General features: G+C 47.4%; 1 protein-coding gene across 1 annotated transcript in view; it reads left to right on the top strand.

Annotated features, from left to right (window-relative positions):
* Positions 1-18,500, top strand: part of LOC125445920 (ubiquitin carboxyl-terminal hydrolase 32-like) — a 114,816-nt gene that overhangs the window by 46,089 nt on the left and 50,227 nt on the right. Inside the window, 1 exon segment of the mRNA XM_048519358.1 lies at positions 14,152-14,279. Coding sequence (XP_048375315.1) covers positions 14,152-14,279 — 128 coding nt within the window.

Genomic DNA, 18,500 nt, shown 5'->3' with positions numbered 1-18,500 from the left:
CACATGCAGCATCTGTCCTTGTGCATGAATATGATGCTGTTAGATCTTTGTTAACAAGAAGGTTGTTTGAGCCACTAGACCTATATTTAGGGCCACAATCCAGTGCCACACACAAGAACCCGAGAACTTAAGAACATAAGAAAGAGCCTGCTGGATCAGACCAGAGTCCATCTAGTCCAGCTCTCTGCTACTCGCAGTGGCCCACCAGGTGCCTTTTGGAGCTCACAGGCAGGATGTGAAAGCAATGGCCTTAAGAACATAAGAAAGAGCCTGCTGGATCAGACCAGAGTCCATCTAGTCCAGCACTCTGCTACTCGCAGTGGCCCACCAGGTGCCCTTGGGAGCTCACAGGCAGGAGGTGAAAGCAATGGCCTTAAGAACATAAGAAAGAGCCTGCTGGATCAGAGCAGAGTCCATCTAGTTCAGCACTCTGCTACACCAGGTTCCTTTGGGAAAAGCTGTGACTAGCCCAAGGTCACCCAGCTGGCGTGTGTGGGAGTGTACAGGCTAATCTGAATTCCCCAGATAAGCCTCCACAGCTCAGGCGGCAGAGCTGGGAATCAAACCTGGTTCCTCCAGATTAGATGCATGAGCTCTTAACCTCCTACGCCACTGCTGCTCCCCCCGAGCAGATGTGAAAGCAATGGCCTTCTGTTGCTGCTGCTCCTGAGCACCTGGTCTGCTAAGGCATTTGCAACCTCAGATCAAGGAGGATCAAGATTGGTAGCCATACATCGACTTCTCCTCCATAAATCTGTCCAAGCCCCTCTTAAAGCTATCCAGGTTAGTGGCCATCTCTACCTCCTGTGGCAGCAAATTCCCAACAAGCGTTGCATGAAGAAATGTTTCCTTTTATTAACTTATGTCTAAATGGCACATCCCTGCCATTCCTTGCCTTTGTGCCCCGCCTTTCTTCCAAGGAATTCAGAACGTCCTTTGTGCGGGTGGCTCTGTATTATCCTTGCGATCGTTCTGCGAAATGAGCTAGCCTGTACATCTTGCACACCTCCCACTCTACCACGCAGGCTCTGAAAATATTTCTCTCTTCTTTCAGAATGCTCACACCAGCTTCAGCGAGCATCCATGCGGTCGCCCACCCATTCGCTGATCCAGATCCTTACATGCTTAGTTTGGGCAGTTCTTCAGGATGAGGGCTCCCCAGGACTATTGCACACATGCAGTGGTGGGATCCAAAAATTTTAGTAACAGGTTCCCATGGTGGTGGGATTCAAACAGTGGCGTAGCGCCAATGGGGCTGGGCGGGGCACGACAGGGGCGTGGCCGGGCATTCTGGGGGCGGGGCATTAATAATTTCTCTGTTACTGTAAAAAACTCTTACTGTAATTTCCAGCTGGTATCTTTCTGTCCATAATTTAAACTCATTATAGCCCAGTGATGGCGAACCTATGGCACAGGTGCCAGAGGTGGTACTCAGAGCCCTTTCTGTGGGCACACGTGCACAGAGTTCATCATATGGGGGGGGCAGAAAATCACCACCCCCACACACACACATCTAGGCTAGCCTGGGCACGATCCTTTACCTGGGAGTAAGCTTGGTTGCTGGCAATTGGGCTTGCTTCTGAGTAAACCCTCCTAGGGTCGTGATTCACCCATTAGAAGCGTTGCACGGTTGCTTCACCAAGCTTACTTCTGAGTAACGTGCGCCTCGAAGCCAACCATTTTTTCTAAACTAAAACCTCAGTATTCAGGTTAAATTGCCGCGTTGGCACTTTGCGATAAATAAGTGGGTTTTGGGTTGCAATTTGGGCACTCGGTCTCGAAAAGGTTCGCCATCATTGTTATAGCCAGTCCTATTGTCTACTGCCAACAGAAACAACTACTTCTCCTCTAATTGACTGCCTGTCAAATACTTCATACTTTCAAATACTTAATTTTGTTTCTAGAAATCAAAAGAAGGAGACTTTCCTTAAACAAGGAACTTTACCATATTTCTAAAACATGTTTTTAAAACAGCCCAACAGGGAGAATTATCCCGTTTTCTACCTTCGCTAACCAGCCACATAGGAAACAACAGGACTTTATGGTTTTTGGACCTAATGGGATTTCTAATGGAAAAGCGGACCCAATTAGTAACCCCCTCTCGGCACACACAAATAATTAGTAACCCACTCTCGGGAACTGGTGAGAACCTGCTGGATCCCACCTCTGCACACATGGCTTTTTATTGCACATCAGTCACTGTTGTTGTGTGTAGCTGTGTAGTCCCCACACAGCACACACACAAGCATGTGTGTGACAGTCTTGTGTATCTGCTGGCTGGGGACTATACAGCTACACACGGCGCACTTTTGTTCTGCGCGCAACACAGTGTGAGCACACTCTCTGTGTCTCTGTGTCGCAGTGTGTGTGACACCGTCACACAGAAAGTGTGCTCACCCACTTACCACCTCAGTGTCTTCAGGAAATGAGCAGAATTCAAAGGCCAAAAGCAAAACAAAGCAACTTGGCCTCAGGCCAATTTAATTTCCTCCAGGTATTGAGAAGAGAGCCCTGACTTGGATAGCCTTGACTAACCCAACCTCGTCAGATCTTGGAAGCTAAGGAGGGTTGGCCCTGGTTAATACTTGGTTGGGAGACCAATAAGGAAAGTCCAGGGTCACTGCAAAGCAGTGGCGTAGCGCCAACGGGGCGGGGTGGGGGCATGGCAGGAGTGCAGGGTGCGTGCATGCCCTGGGCGCAGTTCCCCCTCACTCCACCTCTGCTGCAAAGAGGCAGGCAATGGCAACCTATCTCTGAATGTCTCTTGCCTTGAAAACCCTAGGGGGTTACCATACCTTGGCTGTGACTAGATAGCCTTTTATATGCATGGGGGTGGGGGTGGGGTGGGGAGATGGTTTCTAATGCGTACTACGTAAGACCTGTGGATTCCGTGGGTCGTTGATGCAAAATCAGTGTCAGCCTCCTGTTCCAGACTGCCACTTGGTCTGTAGGGGAGTGGTACCTTTAAATCGCTCTGGTAGCTTGTCAAGTGGAGAATGCCTTAAGCTTTTTTTGGAAAGAGAAAGATAATGTGTGTGACGGTGTGACGGCCCCGTAACTGAGAAGAGATGAAAAGATAGGAGGTGGTGATGGCCACTAACCTGGATAGCTTTAAAAGGGGCTTGGACAGATTTATGGAGGAGAAGTCAATCTTTGGCTACCAATCTTGATCCTCCTTGATCTGAGATTGCAAATGCCTTAGCAGACCAGGTGCTGGGGAGCAGCAGAAGCAGAAGGCCATTGCTTTCACCTCCTGCCTGTGAGCTCCCAAAGGCACCTGGTGGGCCACTGTGAGTAGCAGAGAGCTAGACTAGATGGACTCTGGTCTGATCCAGCTGGCTCTTTCTTATGTTCTTATAGGGGATATGTGTATATATATATATGTATATATACATATGTGTATATATGTGTATATATATTTCATCTCTTGTTCTGAAAGCATAGGGGATCCTCTGAAGATGTCAGCCACAGATGCAGGCGAAACATCAGGAAAGAATGCTACTAGAACACCACCATACAGCCCAGAAACCACACAACACTCCATAGGGCAGTGATGGCGAAACTATGGCACGGGTGCCAGAGGTGGCACTCAGAGCCCTCTCTGTGGGAACGCACAAACAGAGTTCATCGGGGGGGGGATCACCCCCCCCCCACACACACACATCTAGGCTGGACTGGAACACTAGGCTTGATTATTAGCATTAAACCTAAGACCTAGTTTTGGGGAAGCAGTATAGGTGACCCTGTAAAGTGCTGTTAAACCCCACTGATTTTCATGCAAAGAACTAAAGCGCGATCCTTTACCTGGGAGTAAGCTCAGTTGCTGGCAGTGTGGCTTGCTTCTGAGTAAACCCTCCTAGGGTCGTGATTCACCTGTTCAAAGAGTTGCATGGTTGCTTCATGGTTTCGGGTTGCAGTTTGGGCACTCGGTCTCAAAAAGGCTCACCATCACTGCCATAGGGGATGTATCTGCATTCAAAGCAGATGCACTTTGGCTCCCCCCCCCCCCCCCGCAATATATATATCTTCAGGATGACTACAGAGTCCTTAAGAACTTTGCTGCCGTCAGAAATATGAAATCTAACATTGCGGCAAATTGAGAGACAGGAGGATGAGGAATATCTCATCTTACGCTTACCTTTCATTGGAGTATTTGGCTCGTGGTTGGAAGGCTGTGTGACAACAGTTGTGTGACAACCAACTGTTTAGATTTGCTAATCAGCCTGGAGCAGCAGGCCCAGCCTTTCTTTTTTCAAAAAAGAAAAGCTGGTTTGTGTTCGTAGTTGAATCAATAAACAAACTCTGGATTGTTGATGAGCAGCGTTTATTGGAAGGCAATGAAGCACCCAGCTTGCAAGAAGCCAGTTCTGGCAAGCCTGGTGTTTTCTATCCCCTTTATTCAGAATTAATCCCCCTTCCCATTTTCCCAAAGAATGTGAGAAAGAGTTATTCTGGAGCCGAGGCGCCCCAAGGTCGGCGACAGATAGAGATAAAGCCATCTGGCCTCCTGCCCCCACAGGACAACGGAAACATCCCGTTTCCCATGAGACTAGAAATGTAAGGGGTAAGCCCAGTTATCTATGTAGCATGTGAAGCCATAAAGAAAACTGGTTCTGGTGGGTTTTCCAGGCTGTGTGGCCGTGGAAAACCCACCAGAACCAGAACCACACAGCCTGGAAAACCCACCAGAACCAGAACCACACAGCCCGGAAAACCCACCCGAACCAGTTGAATCCGGCCGTGAAAGCCTCCGACCATAAAGAAAAGATCAAGGAAAGAATGTCCCTTTACAGCGGTGGTAACTTACAGCAGACTGGTTGCATATATTTCTACATTGAGGTAGGAATGCATCTCAATCAACTAGATACAATCGCTGGCAATATTCTGCAACTATTGGTTGTAACATCCTACCGAACAGCAACCGATACGATTCTATTAGCCAGTGAATCTGAAATGGAAGATCTGTGCCGGATTGAAAATGTTATCCATGAAGACCGCAGCCTTGCAGATGGTTAGCTTTGTGCGTTGCTGAGTTTATCACAGATTTTGGCTGGCTTTAATTCAGACTAAGTTGGTAACCAGATAAGTATGGTGGGGGAGGGGGCAGAAATCGTGCAATGGGGTCTGGCGGGGGGGGGGGGGGGTCGCAGGAAATGATGCTTTGCAATGGGGCGTCACTAAATAGTTTTTCTAGTAAGGTTGAAGATGCTGTCCCTAGAAGTCAGTGATGGCGAACCTTTTCGAGACCGAGTGCCCAAATTGCAACCCAAAACCCACTTATTTATCGCCAAGTGCCAACACGGCAATTTAACCTGAAAGCGAGGCTTTAGCGAAAAAACGGTTGGCTCCAGCGTGCGTTATTCAGGAGTAAGCTTGGTGGTAGTTGGTGACTTTGCTTTGAAGCAACTGTGCAACTCTTCCAACAGGTGAATCACGACCCTAGGAGTGTTTACTCAGAAGCAAGCCCAATTGCCAGCAACCAAGCTTACTCCCAGGTAAAGGATCGTGCTTTAGTTCTTCACATGAAAATCAGTGGGGTTTAATCAGTGGGGTTTAACAGTGCTTAACAGGGTTACCTACACTGCTTCCCCAAAACTAGGTCTTAGGTTTAATGCTAATAATGGAGCCCAGTGGCCCAGGCCAGCCTAGATGTGTGTGGGGGCACTCTGTTTGCTTGTGCCCACAGAGAGGGCTCTGAGTGCCACCTCTGACACCCGTGCCATAGGTTCGCCACCACTGCTATAAGTCCACTAGACAAGGATGAAAGGGTTTCTCCAGATTAGCAAGCCGAGGGCGGTACTCAGGTTTAGAGGAACGAGGCAAGACCACCAGCTGGAACACGTCACATGATCAGAAATTGCGGAGAAGATGAAAAATGGCACTTTGATTAATCAGTCCCCTTCTTTTGGCTGCAGACCTGTAGCTCTTTCTTGGTTGCTCCTCATTTTGGATTCATTCGTTCGTCTGTTGCACAGAAACTTGCTCCCTGAGCAGCAGTGGCGTAGGAGGTTAAGAGCTCGTGTATCTAATCTGGAGGAACCGGGTTTGATTCCCCGCTCTGCCGCCTGAGCTGTGGAGGCTTATCTGAGGAATTCAGATTAGCCTGTGCACTCCCACACACGCCAGCTGGGTGACCTTGGGCTAGTCACAGTTTCTCAGAGCTCTCTCAGCCCCACCTACCTCACGGGTGTTTGTTGTGAGGGGGGAAGGGCAAGGAGATTGTAAGCCCCTTTGAGTCTCCTGCAGGAGAGAAAGGGGCGATATAAATCCAAACTCTTCTTCTTCTTCTTCTGAGGATATCATGCTGTCTGCGCTGAAAGAAAGACTGAACTCTTCCCCGTCCCACGAATCGAGTTCAGGGTTTCTCTGGGAGCTGTCCCGCGACGAGACCCTTGTCCTCCAGCCATTCTCATATATCATCTGTAAAGCGTTCAGAATGAAAGATGCTGCCGTTTGATATGCAAAGCCGAGTTGGCTGCATTGGCGAGAATTGTATTAATAATTAAGGTTGGTGCATCTGAAGGTGGAGCGGCTGCCGGATTGAGGAATCAGAAGGTGTTTCACGGGTGCAGAGAAAACGATTTTATTGTCTAGCTCAGTTTAAATCCCAGGAGCCGGATTCAGGCCCTTGTTCAAGAATCCGCCGGTGGGCTAGGGACATCAAAGGTGTGTCCGCACGTGGGAGGAGAGCCTGAACCCCATTCATATATACTTTTAAAATCATTTTGTATATTACATTCCTCTTTGACTTCTTGTGCAACTGGTGGATGAGATGTGCCAACTCCGTTCCTTGTGATTTTGAACAGAGAACCTGGAGGCAAACATGGGCACCACAGTTATCCACCCTGTGGTCCTATATGGAACAAAATGTTGGCCAGCAACCCGCCAACATGAACAGACTCTTCATGTGATGGAAATGAAGATGCTCCGGTGGATGCTTGGGCGACTCTTCTCCTGGAGTCGGAGGACATCTTGATGGTGATTTCCCAACCCATTCTCAGGGAGGCAGGAACAACCTTTTTGTCACTTCCTGTAGGAGACTCAGGTGGCCATTTCCCCCCAGTATTTTTCCTGCCTCAGCAGGAAGAGCAGGGCTCTTTCCTAGGTTCCTTAATTTAGTGTGCTAGTGCCCTAAACTTTGACCCTGGAGACCACCGCCCACGTGGAAGATCAAAGAAACGATGGATGAATGCTGAGGACATGCGTGCTGTCAACCTTACCCCTGAAAATGCCCAAAATCGAGCCATTTGGTGAACAAAATGTCAGTGCGAGCCCCTCAAGGGGAATACAGCCCAAGAAGAAGTAGAACAATGTATTTTGAGCTCAGCGTGGGCTTGAAGGGTCACCTCTGTTTGACATATACTGAAGGCTGCAGCCTACCAAAAGATAGGCGTACGGGTGGTGTGGTAGAGGAAACAAGGCGGGGGCTGTAGAAGCCTCTATGTTATCAACTTCTTGAGTATGGGAAGGGGTGGTTTTGCTAGGTGGTGCCATGTGCTCGAGAGAATTTAACCCCCTTCAGGGAGCTACATGGTAGAACCTGTGCTGCATCAGTGCCGTATAGTTAGGCTCCTGACTTTGCAGAAGTCTGAGAAGAAAATGCTTTCATGTCTATGACTACTGGTATGGAGCATTTGGGCAACTGGGGTATGTTTTGCCTGCAAGAGCAGTTCTCCCTTTTGTGTGCAATCAGGATTTTCTCTTCCTTGAAAGAGGCTTTCGGACGCAGGTCGACTAGGCCTCCCGTGGCTTGTGCCATGAAGACTGGCCCGCACTTACATCTGGACTGAGCTCTTCTTCCCAGAGGCCTTCTGAAATCAATGGGTCCTAAAACCATGTTTGGCATTTCGGATTATTCATTTTATTTTATTTATTTATAATTGAATTTATATACCGTCCACCCCCGAAGGGCTCTGGGCGGGGTACAGCCGAAACAACATAACAAACAGAAGGAGCACGATCAGAAAAAATAAATATAAAATATAAAATATAAAATGGCTCCTAACATTAAAATAGCTAAACCCAGTTAAAAATGCAGCATACAAGATATCATAGATAGCGTCCAACAATCTAAAAAAACACCCCTGAAGAGAGGAACAGAGGGTCCCATACGGAGGTGGGATCCAGCAGGTTCTCACCAGTTCCCGAGAGTGGGTTACTAATTATTTGTGTGTGCCGAGAGGGGGTTACTAATTGGGTCCACTTTTCCATTAGAAATTCCATTAGGTCCCCAAACCATAAAGTCCTGTTGTTTCCTATGTGGCTGGTTAGCGAAGGTAGAAAACGGGATAATTCTCCCTGTTGCGCTGTTTTAAAAACGTGTTTTAGAAATGTGGTAAAGTTCCTTGTTTAAGGAAAGTCTCCTTCTTTTGATTTCCAGAAACAAAATTAAGTATTTGAAAGTATTAAGTATTTGACAGGCAGTCAATTAGAGGAGAAGTAGTTGTTTCTGTTGGCAGCAGACGATAGGACTTGCTATAATGAGTTTAAATTATGGACAGAAAGATACCAGCTAGAAATTAGGAACTTTTTTTAACAGTAAGAGTTTTTTACAGTAACAGAGAAATTATTAATGCCCCGCCCCCGGAATGCCCGGCCACGCCCCTGTCGTGCCCCGCCCAGCCCCATTGGCACTACGCCACTGTTTGAATCCCACCACCATGGGAACCTGTTGCTAAAAATTTTGGATCCCACCACAGGTCCCATAGATGTAATAGGGACTACCTGAAGTAGGAGGGGAGGGGACGCCCTCAGCGGCCAGGCTTACCAAGAGCCCGGCTTGACAACTCAGTCTTCCAGGCCCTGTGGAACTCACCAAGGTCCTGCAGGGCCCGGACGTCCACTTCGTCCGCATTTCCTCAAGAAACTGGAACAGGGGTTTGCAAGCCTGCCAGTTTGGGGCGGGCCCTGTGTGACCTCTGCCTGCAGTCTGGTGTTGGCTGGGTTTGCGAAAACGAAATGCTCTTGATGCATCCCTTTCCCGAAACTCCAGATATGCAGATGAGCAGCAACCCCTTCTGTTTGCAATCCATCTCTTAACGCTGGCCTTCGGTGCTGAATTATCTGCTCGGCCCTGAGCTGCGGTGCTTCATGACAATGCTTTGCGTCCCCAAAGCTCAGGCTCTTACAACAAATTAAAAATTGAAGCTTCATAAATATTGCGAGTGGGGTTGGGAATACATTTGGAGGCATTTATCACCGGCTCTTGAAGCGCCTTGTCGACTGTCTCTCGGGGGATCAGGGAATGGCAGTGGAGACTGCAGAGTTCGTGTGTTCCCTCGTGCTCCCGGGAGACCGTCTGCGATTAGAATGGAAAGATTTCAATTCCCGGGGACAAAAATCTAATTTGTTCAGCCAGCCTCCGTCCATCTGTGCCAGCAGGAACACTCTCAAGATCAGCCTTCCTGGTTGAATTGAGTCTGTATCGGGGTGGTGGTGGTAGTGGTGGAATTTCACTGCTAGCATCTGAACGTCTGCTCCAATAAAACAAAAATATTTGAACAGCGCACAGAAGAGCAGTGGCGTACCGCCCATTGGGCATAGTGGGCAGCTGCCCAAGGCACAGAAATTTTTAGTCACTTGGGGGCGTCTGATTTCTAAGCCACACCCACTCTAACTAAGCCACACCCACTCTGTACGGTGGCCCACAAGCCACCAGAGGCAGAGCAGGAGGACGGGGGAGCTCTGCCTCCGGTGAGCTTGGGCTGCTGGGGCCGTCCAGGAAGGGTGAGTGCCGTGGCCTGGCTGCTCTGCCCTTGGGGGGGAGGCATCAAACTCAGGTTTTGCCCAGGATGCCAGTTTGCCTAGGTATGCCACTGCAGAAGAGGCAGCTAGCTTGGGAGGGATGTCAGTGCGTATTTTGCTTTTGACCAGTGGCCTGCAGAGGAGCAGCAGTGGCGTAGGAGGTTAAGAGCTCGTGTATCTAATCTGGAGGAACCGGGTTTGATTCCCAGCTCTGCCATCTGAGCTGTGGGGGCTTCTCTGGGGAATTCAGATTAGCCTGTGCACTCCCACACACGCCAGCTGGGTGACCTTGGGCTAGTCACAGCTTCTCAGAGCCCTCTCAGCCCCACCTACCTCACAGGGTGTTTGTTGTGAGGGGGGAAGGGCAAGGAGATTGTAAGCCCCTTTGAGTCTCCTATAGAGAGAAAGGGGGGATATAAATCCAAACTCCTCCTCCTCCTCCTCCTCCTCCTCCTCCTCCTCCTCCTCCTCCTCCTCCTCTACTTCTCCTCTTCTTGTTCTTGTTCTTGTTCTTCTTCTTCTTCTTGTTCTTCTTGTTCTTGTTCTTGTTCTTCTTGTTCTTCTTCTTGTTCTTCTTCTTCTATGGCTCTCCAGACTATAATTCCCATCAGCCCTGCCAATTGGCCATGCTGGCAGGGACTGATGGGAATTGTAGTCCATGAACTTCTGGAGAACCATAGCTTGCGGACCCCTGGGCTAGACTATTCCAGCAACCGATTCATTGGATGCCACCCTTTAAGAACTGGCAGTCGCTTTCCTCATAGTATTCTGCCAAGCAGAGCCAGCACCTCGACATTGGGCAGTGGTCCAGTATTTCTCTCGTCCCGATCCAAGCTCCAGGCTCTTCCCCGCTTTTAAAGGTTGCGCGCTGGTTCCGTTCAAAACACCCTGCCAAACAACATTTCGGGGGCTTTTCAAATGGCTGTCCTGCCTCGGCACGAAAAGCAAACGTTTTCAGAATCCAGACAAGAGCTCGCAGGCGCGGTGGCTGTGCCCAAGGAGTTGCCTGCCGTCTCTTTCTGTGCATGGCAGTAATCTATTTTGAGCGCACTCAAGGCTGTGGTTGCATGCAATGCCTTGTGGACTTTTGTTCCTAAGTGAAATTGCTAGTGTGCTACATCAGGTGGTTCTGAAAGCCTCGCTCTGTCCCCCGCCAATTAAACCCCAATTATTGCCCCAAAATTGTTTCGTGTGGTCAGTATCTCCACCCCAGATTCTGTTTCCTTTTTTTAATTTAATTTTTATTGTATCCTTTGAATTTTACAGTTTATAGTAATTTTCTTCTTCATACATTTTCAAACGATACTTTCCCCCCCGTTTCTCCCTCCCCCTGTTGCTTCTTCTTCATAGTTTTGTCACACAAACAGCAGTAAGTTCAATGTATTGTCGAAGGCTTTCATGGCCGGAATCACTGGGGTGCTGTGTGGTTTCCAGGCTGTGTGGCCGTGTTCTAGCACAGGGGTAGGGAACCTGCGGCTCTCCAGATGTTCAGGAACTACAATTCCCATCAGCCTCTGTCAGCATGGCCAATTGGCCATGCTGGTAGGGGCTGATGGGAATTGTAGTTCCTAATTATCTGGAGAGTCAAGCAGGTTCCTACCCCTGTTCTATTTCTAGCATTTCTCTCCTGACGTTTCACCTGCATCTGTGGCTGGCATCTTCAGAGGATCTGATGGGATCCTTCCCATCAGATCCTCTGAAGATGCCAGCCAACTCTAGATGCAGGCGAAGCAACGCCAGGAGAGGATTCTTGGTACTAAATTTCTGGCCATACAGCCCGGAAACCACACAGCACCCCAGCAGTAAGTTCATTCTCTGTAGCCTCTTCTCCCATATTTCTTCGTCGACTCGAGCTTCTTTCATCCAGTCCACAGATATTATCCATATCTTCAAAATTTCATTCTGTTTCTCTTGCCACATCTTATTTTTTGGTTAATATATCGAAAATATCAAGTGTCCCTTGTTCCCAGATATATTCTAACCATCTCTAAAATGTCCATTTTTTCTTTTCTTTCCAGCCCAAGGCTATTGTTGCATGGGCTGCTTTGATCATTATTTTATACATATAACTATATTGTTTGTCCACCCTTCTGTCTTCCATTACACCCATGAACATCAATCAATCAATCAATCAATCAATTAATTATATTTGTATACTGCCCTCCCCCGGAGGGCTCAGGGCGGTGAACATAAATGTATAAATAGAGCACAAAAGAAATCAATAAATCTCAATAATTAAATAAATCATAATAAAATGGCTCTATATACTTTAAATCATTAAAACCCCATTAAAAGCAGCGTATCAGTATCAAAGTACAATAAATAATACACAGAAGGCGACTTACTAACCATTCCCCTAAAAGAGGGGAGGGACGGCAGGATCCCCAGATGTTAACGGGGGGGGGGGGATTGCATCAGCGGCCAGCCTCCCCAAAGGCCCGGCGGAACAGCTCAGTCTTGCAGGCCCTGCGGAACTCGTTTAGATCCCGCAGGGCCCGCACAGCTGAAGGGAGAGCGTTCCACCAGGCCGGGGCCAGAGCTGTAAAGGCTCTGGCCCGGGTAGAGGCTAGCCGTATCATGGAGGGGCCAGGGATCACCAGCAAATTTGCCTCTGCAGAGCACAGAGGCCGGTTTGGGACATATGGGGCAAGATGGTCCCGCAGGTACAGAGGTCCCAGGCCGCGCAAGGCCTTAAATCATTATTTAAATCAGATTCTGTGTTTCCTTAACATTACGGAAGCCTGCGTCTTGGCCGTAAATCTCTCTAGTAGTCCTGGTTGTTGTGAGCCATTGTAGTGCTGTCCATGGGGAAGATGGGTGATATGCCCTCCAGGTTAGAGGGCTGACATGCTGTATTGTTGAATGTCTTCGTCTCACACGCAGCGAATACTGGAAATCGAGACATTTTCAGTTCTTTGGAAGGTTGACATTCCTGTGTTGAGAGTTCTGGATTACACCACACTTGTTGGTGTTGAATGACTGCAGCTCCAAGTGTAGTACTGTGAGGGAGAAAACCATAATTTGAAGAAAAAAATGAAGCTTAAAAAAAAATAAGTTGTGAATCTTTTCTCCACCCAATTCAAAATCCCATTGTCCTTGTTTCTGTGGGCGTGTGTGTTTATGTGAATGAGTGAGTTACTGGCTGTTGTGGGTTTTCCGGGCTGTGCGGCTGGGGTCTGGCAGTTTTTGCTCTCCAGGTTTCGCCTGCATCCATGGCTGGCGTCTTCAAAGGCATGTCGCAGTAAGATGTATTTCTCTGTGTGGCGTGCTGTGGAGAGAGAAACATAACCACAAAGAGAAACACGTCTCACTGTGATTTGTCTCTGAAGATTCCAGCAGTGGATGCGAGCAAAATGTTGGGCGCAAAAACTACCAGACCACAGCCACACAGCCCAGGAAACCCACAACAGCCAGGTGGTTCTTGTGGGTTTTCCGGGCTGTGTGGCCATGGTCTGGTAGATGCTGTTCCTAACGTTTCGCCTGCATCTGTGGCTGGCATCTTCAGAGGTGTATCACAGAGAGAAGTGTGTTACACACTGTGTTACACACTGTTAGGAGCAAGATCTACCAGACCACATTAGGAACAAGATCTACCAGACCAGGGGTCTGCAACCTGCGGCTCTCCAAATGTTCATGGACTACAATTCCCATCAGCCCTTGCCAGCATGGCCAATTGGCCATGTCGAAGGCTTTCACAGCCGGATTCAACTGGTTGTTATGGGTTTTCTGGGCTGTGTGACTGTGGTCTGGTACAGGGATCTGCAACCTGCAACTCTCCAGATGTTCATGGACTACAATTCCCATCAGCCCTTGCCAGCACGGCCAATTGGCCATATCGAAGGCTTTCACAGCTGGATTCAACTGGTTGTTATGGGTTTTCTGGGCTGTGTCGCTGTGGTCTGCTACAGGGATCTGCAACCTGCGGCTCTCCAGATGTTCATGGACTACAAATTGGCCATGCTGGCGGGGGCTGATGGGATTTGTAGTCCATGAACACCTGGAGAGCCGCAAGTTGCAGATCCCTGTACCAGACCACAGCCACACAGCCCAGAAAACCCACAACAACCAGTTGAATCCGGCTGTGAAAGCCTTCGACAATCCACAGCGGCCAGTTGATTCTGGTTATGAAAGCCTTTTGACAGTGCAGCGAGCAAGATAGTTTCATAATCTGCTTCAAAATAGCAGAGCTGTCAGGAAGCTCGCGAGCTGACCAACCAGCGATGCCTCCCGTGCATGCGAGAGGGCGACGGTATCACCTATTCCCTGCCGAGACTCTTTTCTGAACCTTTTCTTCTGGTTGCAGGGCGCTGGGCAAAGAATGCTTTCCTTTTAAAAAGCAGCTAACTTTATTTTTGTGAGCGAGGCACTTCACTGACGGCGATTTCTGTCCTTTCTTCTTCAACGCAGTGACGGATATCGAGCTGAAGCGGCTGAAAGATGCTTTCAAGAGGACCTGCGGACTCTCGTTCTACATGAGCCAGCATTGCTTCGTAAGGGAAGTGCTCGGAGATGGCGTCCCTCCAAAGGTGGCAGAGGTAATTACTGTTTTTCCGAGAGGGCAGGTGGGGCTCGGGCACGGGTTTTTTTAAATCTGTTGTGGAAACAGTTGTTTCACACTGGCATCCTCAGAAGCAAGCCTTTATTGGCATAGACAACAGTACAACAAAAAGTGATGAAAACCAAGAAGGAAAGCATTTCTAGGCAACTGGTAGGCAGGAATTTGAAGCCAGGTTGCAAAACCTGCCAAGTGTACCCAGTCCAAAAGATGATGGATGGCTGACAGACAGAGAGGGCAATCTGTCAATGACTGGATGCATGAACTACCAGTTGAAGTTTGGGAGTTGTTATCATGCAAGGTTGTGCATTCCTGTCCATGGCCAAACTGCTCACAGCTGTCCTATGGACTTGTCTGCCCTGCATTTGACGGCTCAGCAGATCATAAACATTTAAAAAATTTGGAAAAAATCATTAGATGTTAACAGCGATGTTACCATTTTGCAAGATTTCTAAACAGAACATATGAGAATTGAACAGTCAAACTTATAAATTGAAACAAAATTCTTTGCAGCAACACATAGCATAGCAAGCCTTTATTGGCATAGACAACAGTACAACAATAATAAAAAACGGATTAAAAAGCATATACAATACAGGAAATAAATGTTAGGTCGAAGGAAATCTACGGGTGTTTAGTAATTTCCAGGAGAAGGTCTGCCACTATCATACAGAGAGAAGGATCAGGATTGTCCAACAAGTAGTGTAATCCTAATTAAATCGGGGAGATGGGGTAAATGTAAAGGAGTAAGATTCACATACTTGGATCTGATTTCCTTCAATCTGAGACAGTGTAGTAATTGGTGGGCCAGAGATTCAACTGAGCCATCGTTACATGGGCACAATCTTTTAACCTTTTCTTGCTTATTAAATCTGCCATGTAACAAGGCAGAAGGCATAACATTAAACCTGGCGAGCATTATGGCTCTCCTTTGAACGGGGTTTATTAAGCAATACAGGTAGTGTGCCAAGTGGCCCCGTTCAAATGGGAGAGAAAAATACAGGGGGGAGCATGTTTTCTTGGCTGGGGTGATTAGGGTAACACACTGGCATCCTATTCTAAGCCAACTCCTTGACACCATCCGAAATATCTCTCATTGCGTTAACTGCGGATTAGTCGTGCCAGAGCCCGAGTTGCTTTTTGGTACAGTAATATGTTCCTTTGATAAGTACCCTCCGAGCTGGGATTTCCTATGTTCATCTTTTACTTGTAAGAATTTAACTCTTGGTTGCCCAACGGAATTTTTCTCAGGGGTGCTGTTTGATGGAAGGTAGTGTCCATGATTGACTAGAGCTGCACCCCTCAGTGGAAAAAGAACGGGCCTGTCATGGAACGATGCTATCCCTACAGCAAAGGGAAGTCACAAATGACTGTGAAAAAGCATCTTTGCCTTTTGATCTCCTGGAGACAGGCCTAAATTACCTCGTGGCCTGAACAGAGTTTTCCTGAGAAGGGGAAAACAGGATTTTGAATTCCACCTTGAGACGTGGTCAGAGAAGCATCTCTGGGCCATGGGTTCCCGGAATGGGGACCAAAGGAACCAAAAGGAATATAACCAGCCAAGCAGTCTCTTAACTGCATTTATGTTTTATTTCTTTGGTTTCTGTTTTTCAATAACAATGATTGGTTTCTGTTTTTCAATAACAACCTCAGCTGGTTGGAGTTATTGGAGAAAAGAACCCAGGTCTTTACTTAAACAATCACTGGCTCTCCCAGATTTTAAAACCTTGCTGTTCTCCTGTAAGCGTAGGCCATCTTGGTGGGTGGTTTCATACCCCTATCTCTGGGAGGCAGGAACTAACTTTTTTCTACTTCCTGTCCCTGGACTCCATCTTAGCCAGTATTCTTTCTACCTCAAAAATGGGAGAGCAAGGAACTCCAGCCGCTCCTTGATAGACCAGTCAGGAACCTGTGTTTTTGTCTTATTCCGTCCCTTTTTTGTTAAGTGTGAGTGAGTGCCTGTTGCCTTATTGCCTTCCGTATTCATCTGTTCTTCCCCAATCCTTTGTGTGTGCATGTAGGGGGAAGTTATGTTGGGTTATGTTTATTCTTTTCTGGAAAAAAAAATTGTTCTGGCTTAAGCTCTCCCATCATTTGTAGGATTATGGGGGTGAGCGTGTGTGTGTGTCTGTGTGTGAGTTTGTAGATGGGCTTTTTAGAAAGTTCCCCAGAAGGAAGCAATCACTCACTGACAGTCAGGCCGGGCTTGGGAACACCTCAGCATCCCAGTTGTATTCCCTGTGGTTTTGTGACTCTAGTCTAGCCAGACCTGGTTTATGTTTTGCAGACCTGCAGAAAAGGATATTTTGGAGAGGGTTTGCCTGGGCGTCATCTATTCTAGATTGCTGCACATGCTGTCTCGACTTGGTCTATCTCGCAGGACTGTTGTGAGGATATGGGGGAGTGGGGAAAATAAGTGTGATTTCTTAGGTTCTTAAGAGGAAAGTGAAATACTGTATATACTTGTGTATAAGTCGACCTGCATATAAGTCGAGGCACCTAATTTTACCACAAAAAACTGGGAAAACGTATTGACTCGCGTATAAGTCGAGGGTGGGAAATGCAGCAGCTACTGGTAAATTTCAAAAATAAAAATAGATACCAATAAAATTACATTAATTGAGGCATCAGTAGGTTAAATGTTTTTGAATATTTATTTCAAAGAATAACAGTAAACTAGCTCTGTAAGTGGAAAAGAGGGTCAACAAAAACAACACGGTCTCAACAATAAGTTTAAAAGTACAAAAACCTTAGCTCAACCAGCAACCAAGCTAAAACACAAGAGTTAAAATCCTTCAAATTTTTTTGCTTGGATTTTTGGACAGGGGAGGAATGTTTATGTTAGCAGTACCAACATTTCAGAGTATCTTTAGGAGATCCTCCTGATGATACCTCCTGGGTTTGGTGAAGTTTGGTTCAGGGGGTCCAAAGTTATGGACCCTCAAAATGTAGCCCCATCTACTATTAGCTCCCATTGGAAACAATGGGGGATGGGGGCACCCACTTTGGGGATCCATAACTTTGGACTCCCTAAACCAAACATCACCAAACCTGGCTGCAATCAGCAAGAGATTATCCTGATGATACCTCCCGGGTTTGGTGAAGTTTGGTTCAAAGGGTCCAAAGTTATGGACTCTCAAAATGTAGCCCCATCTACTATTAGCTCCCATTGGAAACAATGGGGGATGGGGCAAATTTGGGGATCCCACTTTAGTTCAACCAAACATCACCAAACCTGGCTGCTATCAGCAAGATATTATCCTGATGATACCTCCCGGGTTTGGTGAAGTTTGGTTCAAGGGGTCCAAAGTTATGGACCCTCAAAATGTAGCCCAACTACTATTAGCTCCCATTGGAAACAATGGGGGATGGGGGCACCCACTTTGGGGATCCATAACTTTGGACCCCCTGAACCAAACTTTACCAAACTTGGCTGGTATCATCAGGAGAGTCTCTTGAAAGATCCCTGAAATGTTGGTGCCGCTAGCCTAAAAACTGCGCCCCTGGTGGCCGACAAAGTAAAAACCCTAAAATATTTTTTAAAATACACCTGACTCGCGTATAAGTCGAGGGGGGCTTTTTCAGCACAAAAAAATGTGCTGAAAAATTCGGGTTATATGCGAGTATATACGGTACCTATGTGACCAACTTGCACTTCACTCCTCTGAGTTCCTCGTAGGATAGAAGACTACCTCCCCATTTTAATAGTGGATATTTCACCTGTAATTAATAGTCATTCTCGCCAGAAGATGTAGTGTGACATTCTCGTCCTCCTCTCAAAAAATGAAGCACCCACACAGCTGAGAGGGAAAGAGGTCATTTTGCTTACGTAATTCTTGCTCATTTCTTCTTCTTGGTTCATCTGGAGCTGCTGCTTCTTGAAACCTCTTATTAGTGGCTCTTGAGGGCTTGCGAATGTTTAATGAGAAAATGCCCTGATCACTTTTGACCTCTCTGGAGTGGAGATCCCCGGGCCTTGACATGATGGAGTGTGAAATGTCAAGGAGTGTGAAAAATGTTTCCTGGCTCTGTCTTCCTCTGTACCGAGCAGGTGAATTAATGGATCAGATGTCAGACCAAATCACAAATTTCAGTCGATAATGTATTGTCAAAGGGTTTCACAGCCAGATTCAACTGGTTGTTGTGGGTTTTCCAGGCTGTGTGGCCGTGGTCTGGTAGATCTAACACAGTGGTGGCGAAC

Source organism: Sphaerodactylus townsendi, linkage group LG16 (assembly GCF_021028975.2).
Source record: "Sphaerodactylus townsendi isolate TG3544 linkage group LG16, MPM_Stown_v2.3, whole genome shotgun sequence".
In the NCBI taxonomy this organism is placed as follows: Eukaryota; Metazoa; Chordata; class Lepidosauria; order Squamata; family Sphaerodactylidae; genus Sphaerodactylus; species Sphaerodactylus townsendi.
Note: the sequence above shows the minus strand (reverse complement) of the source record. Positions and strands in the feature narration are given on the sequence as shown.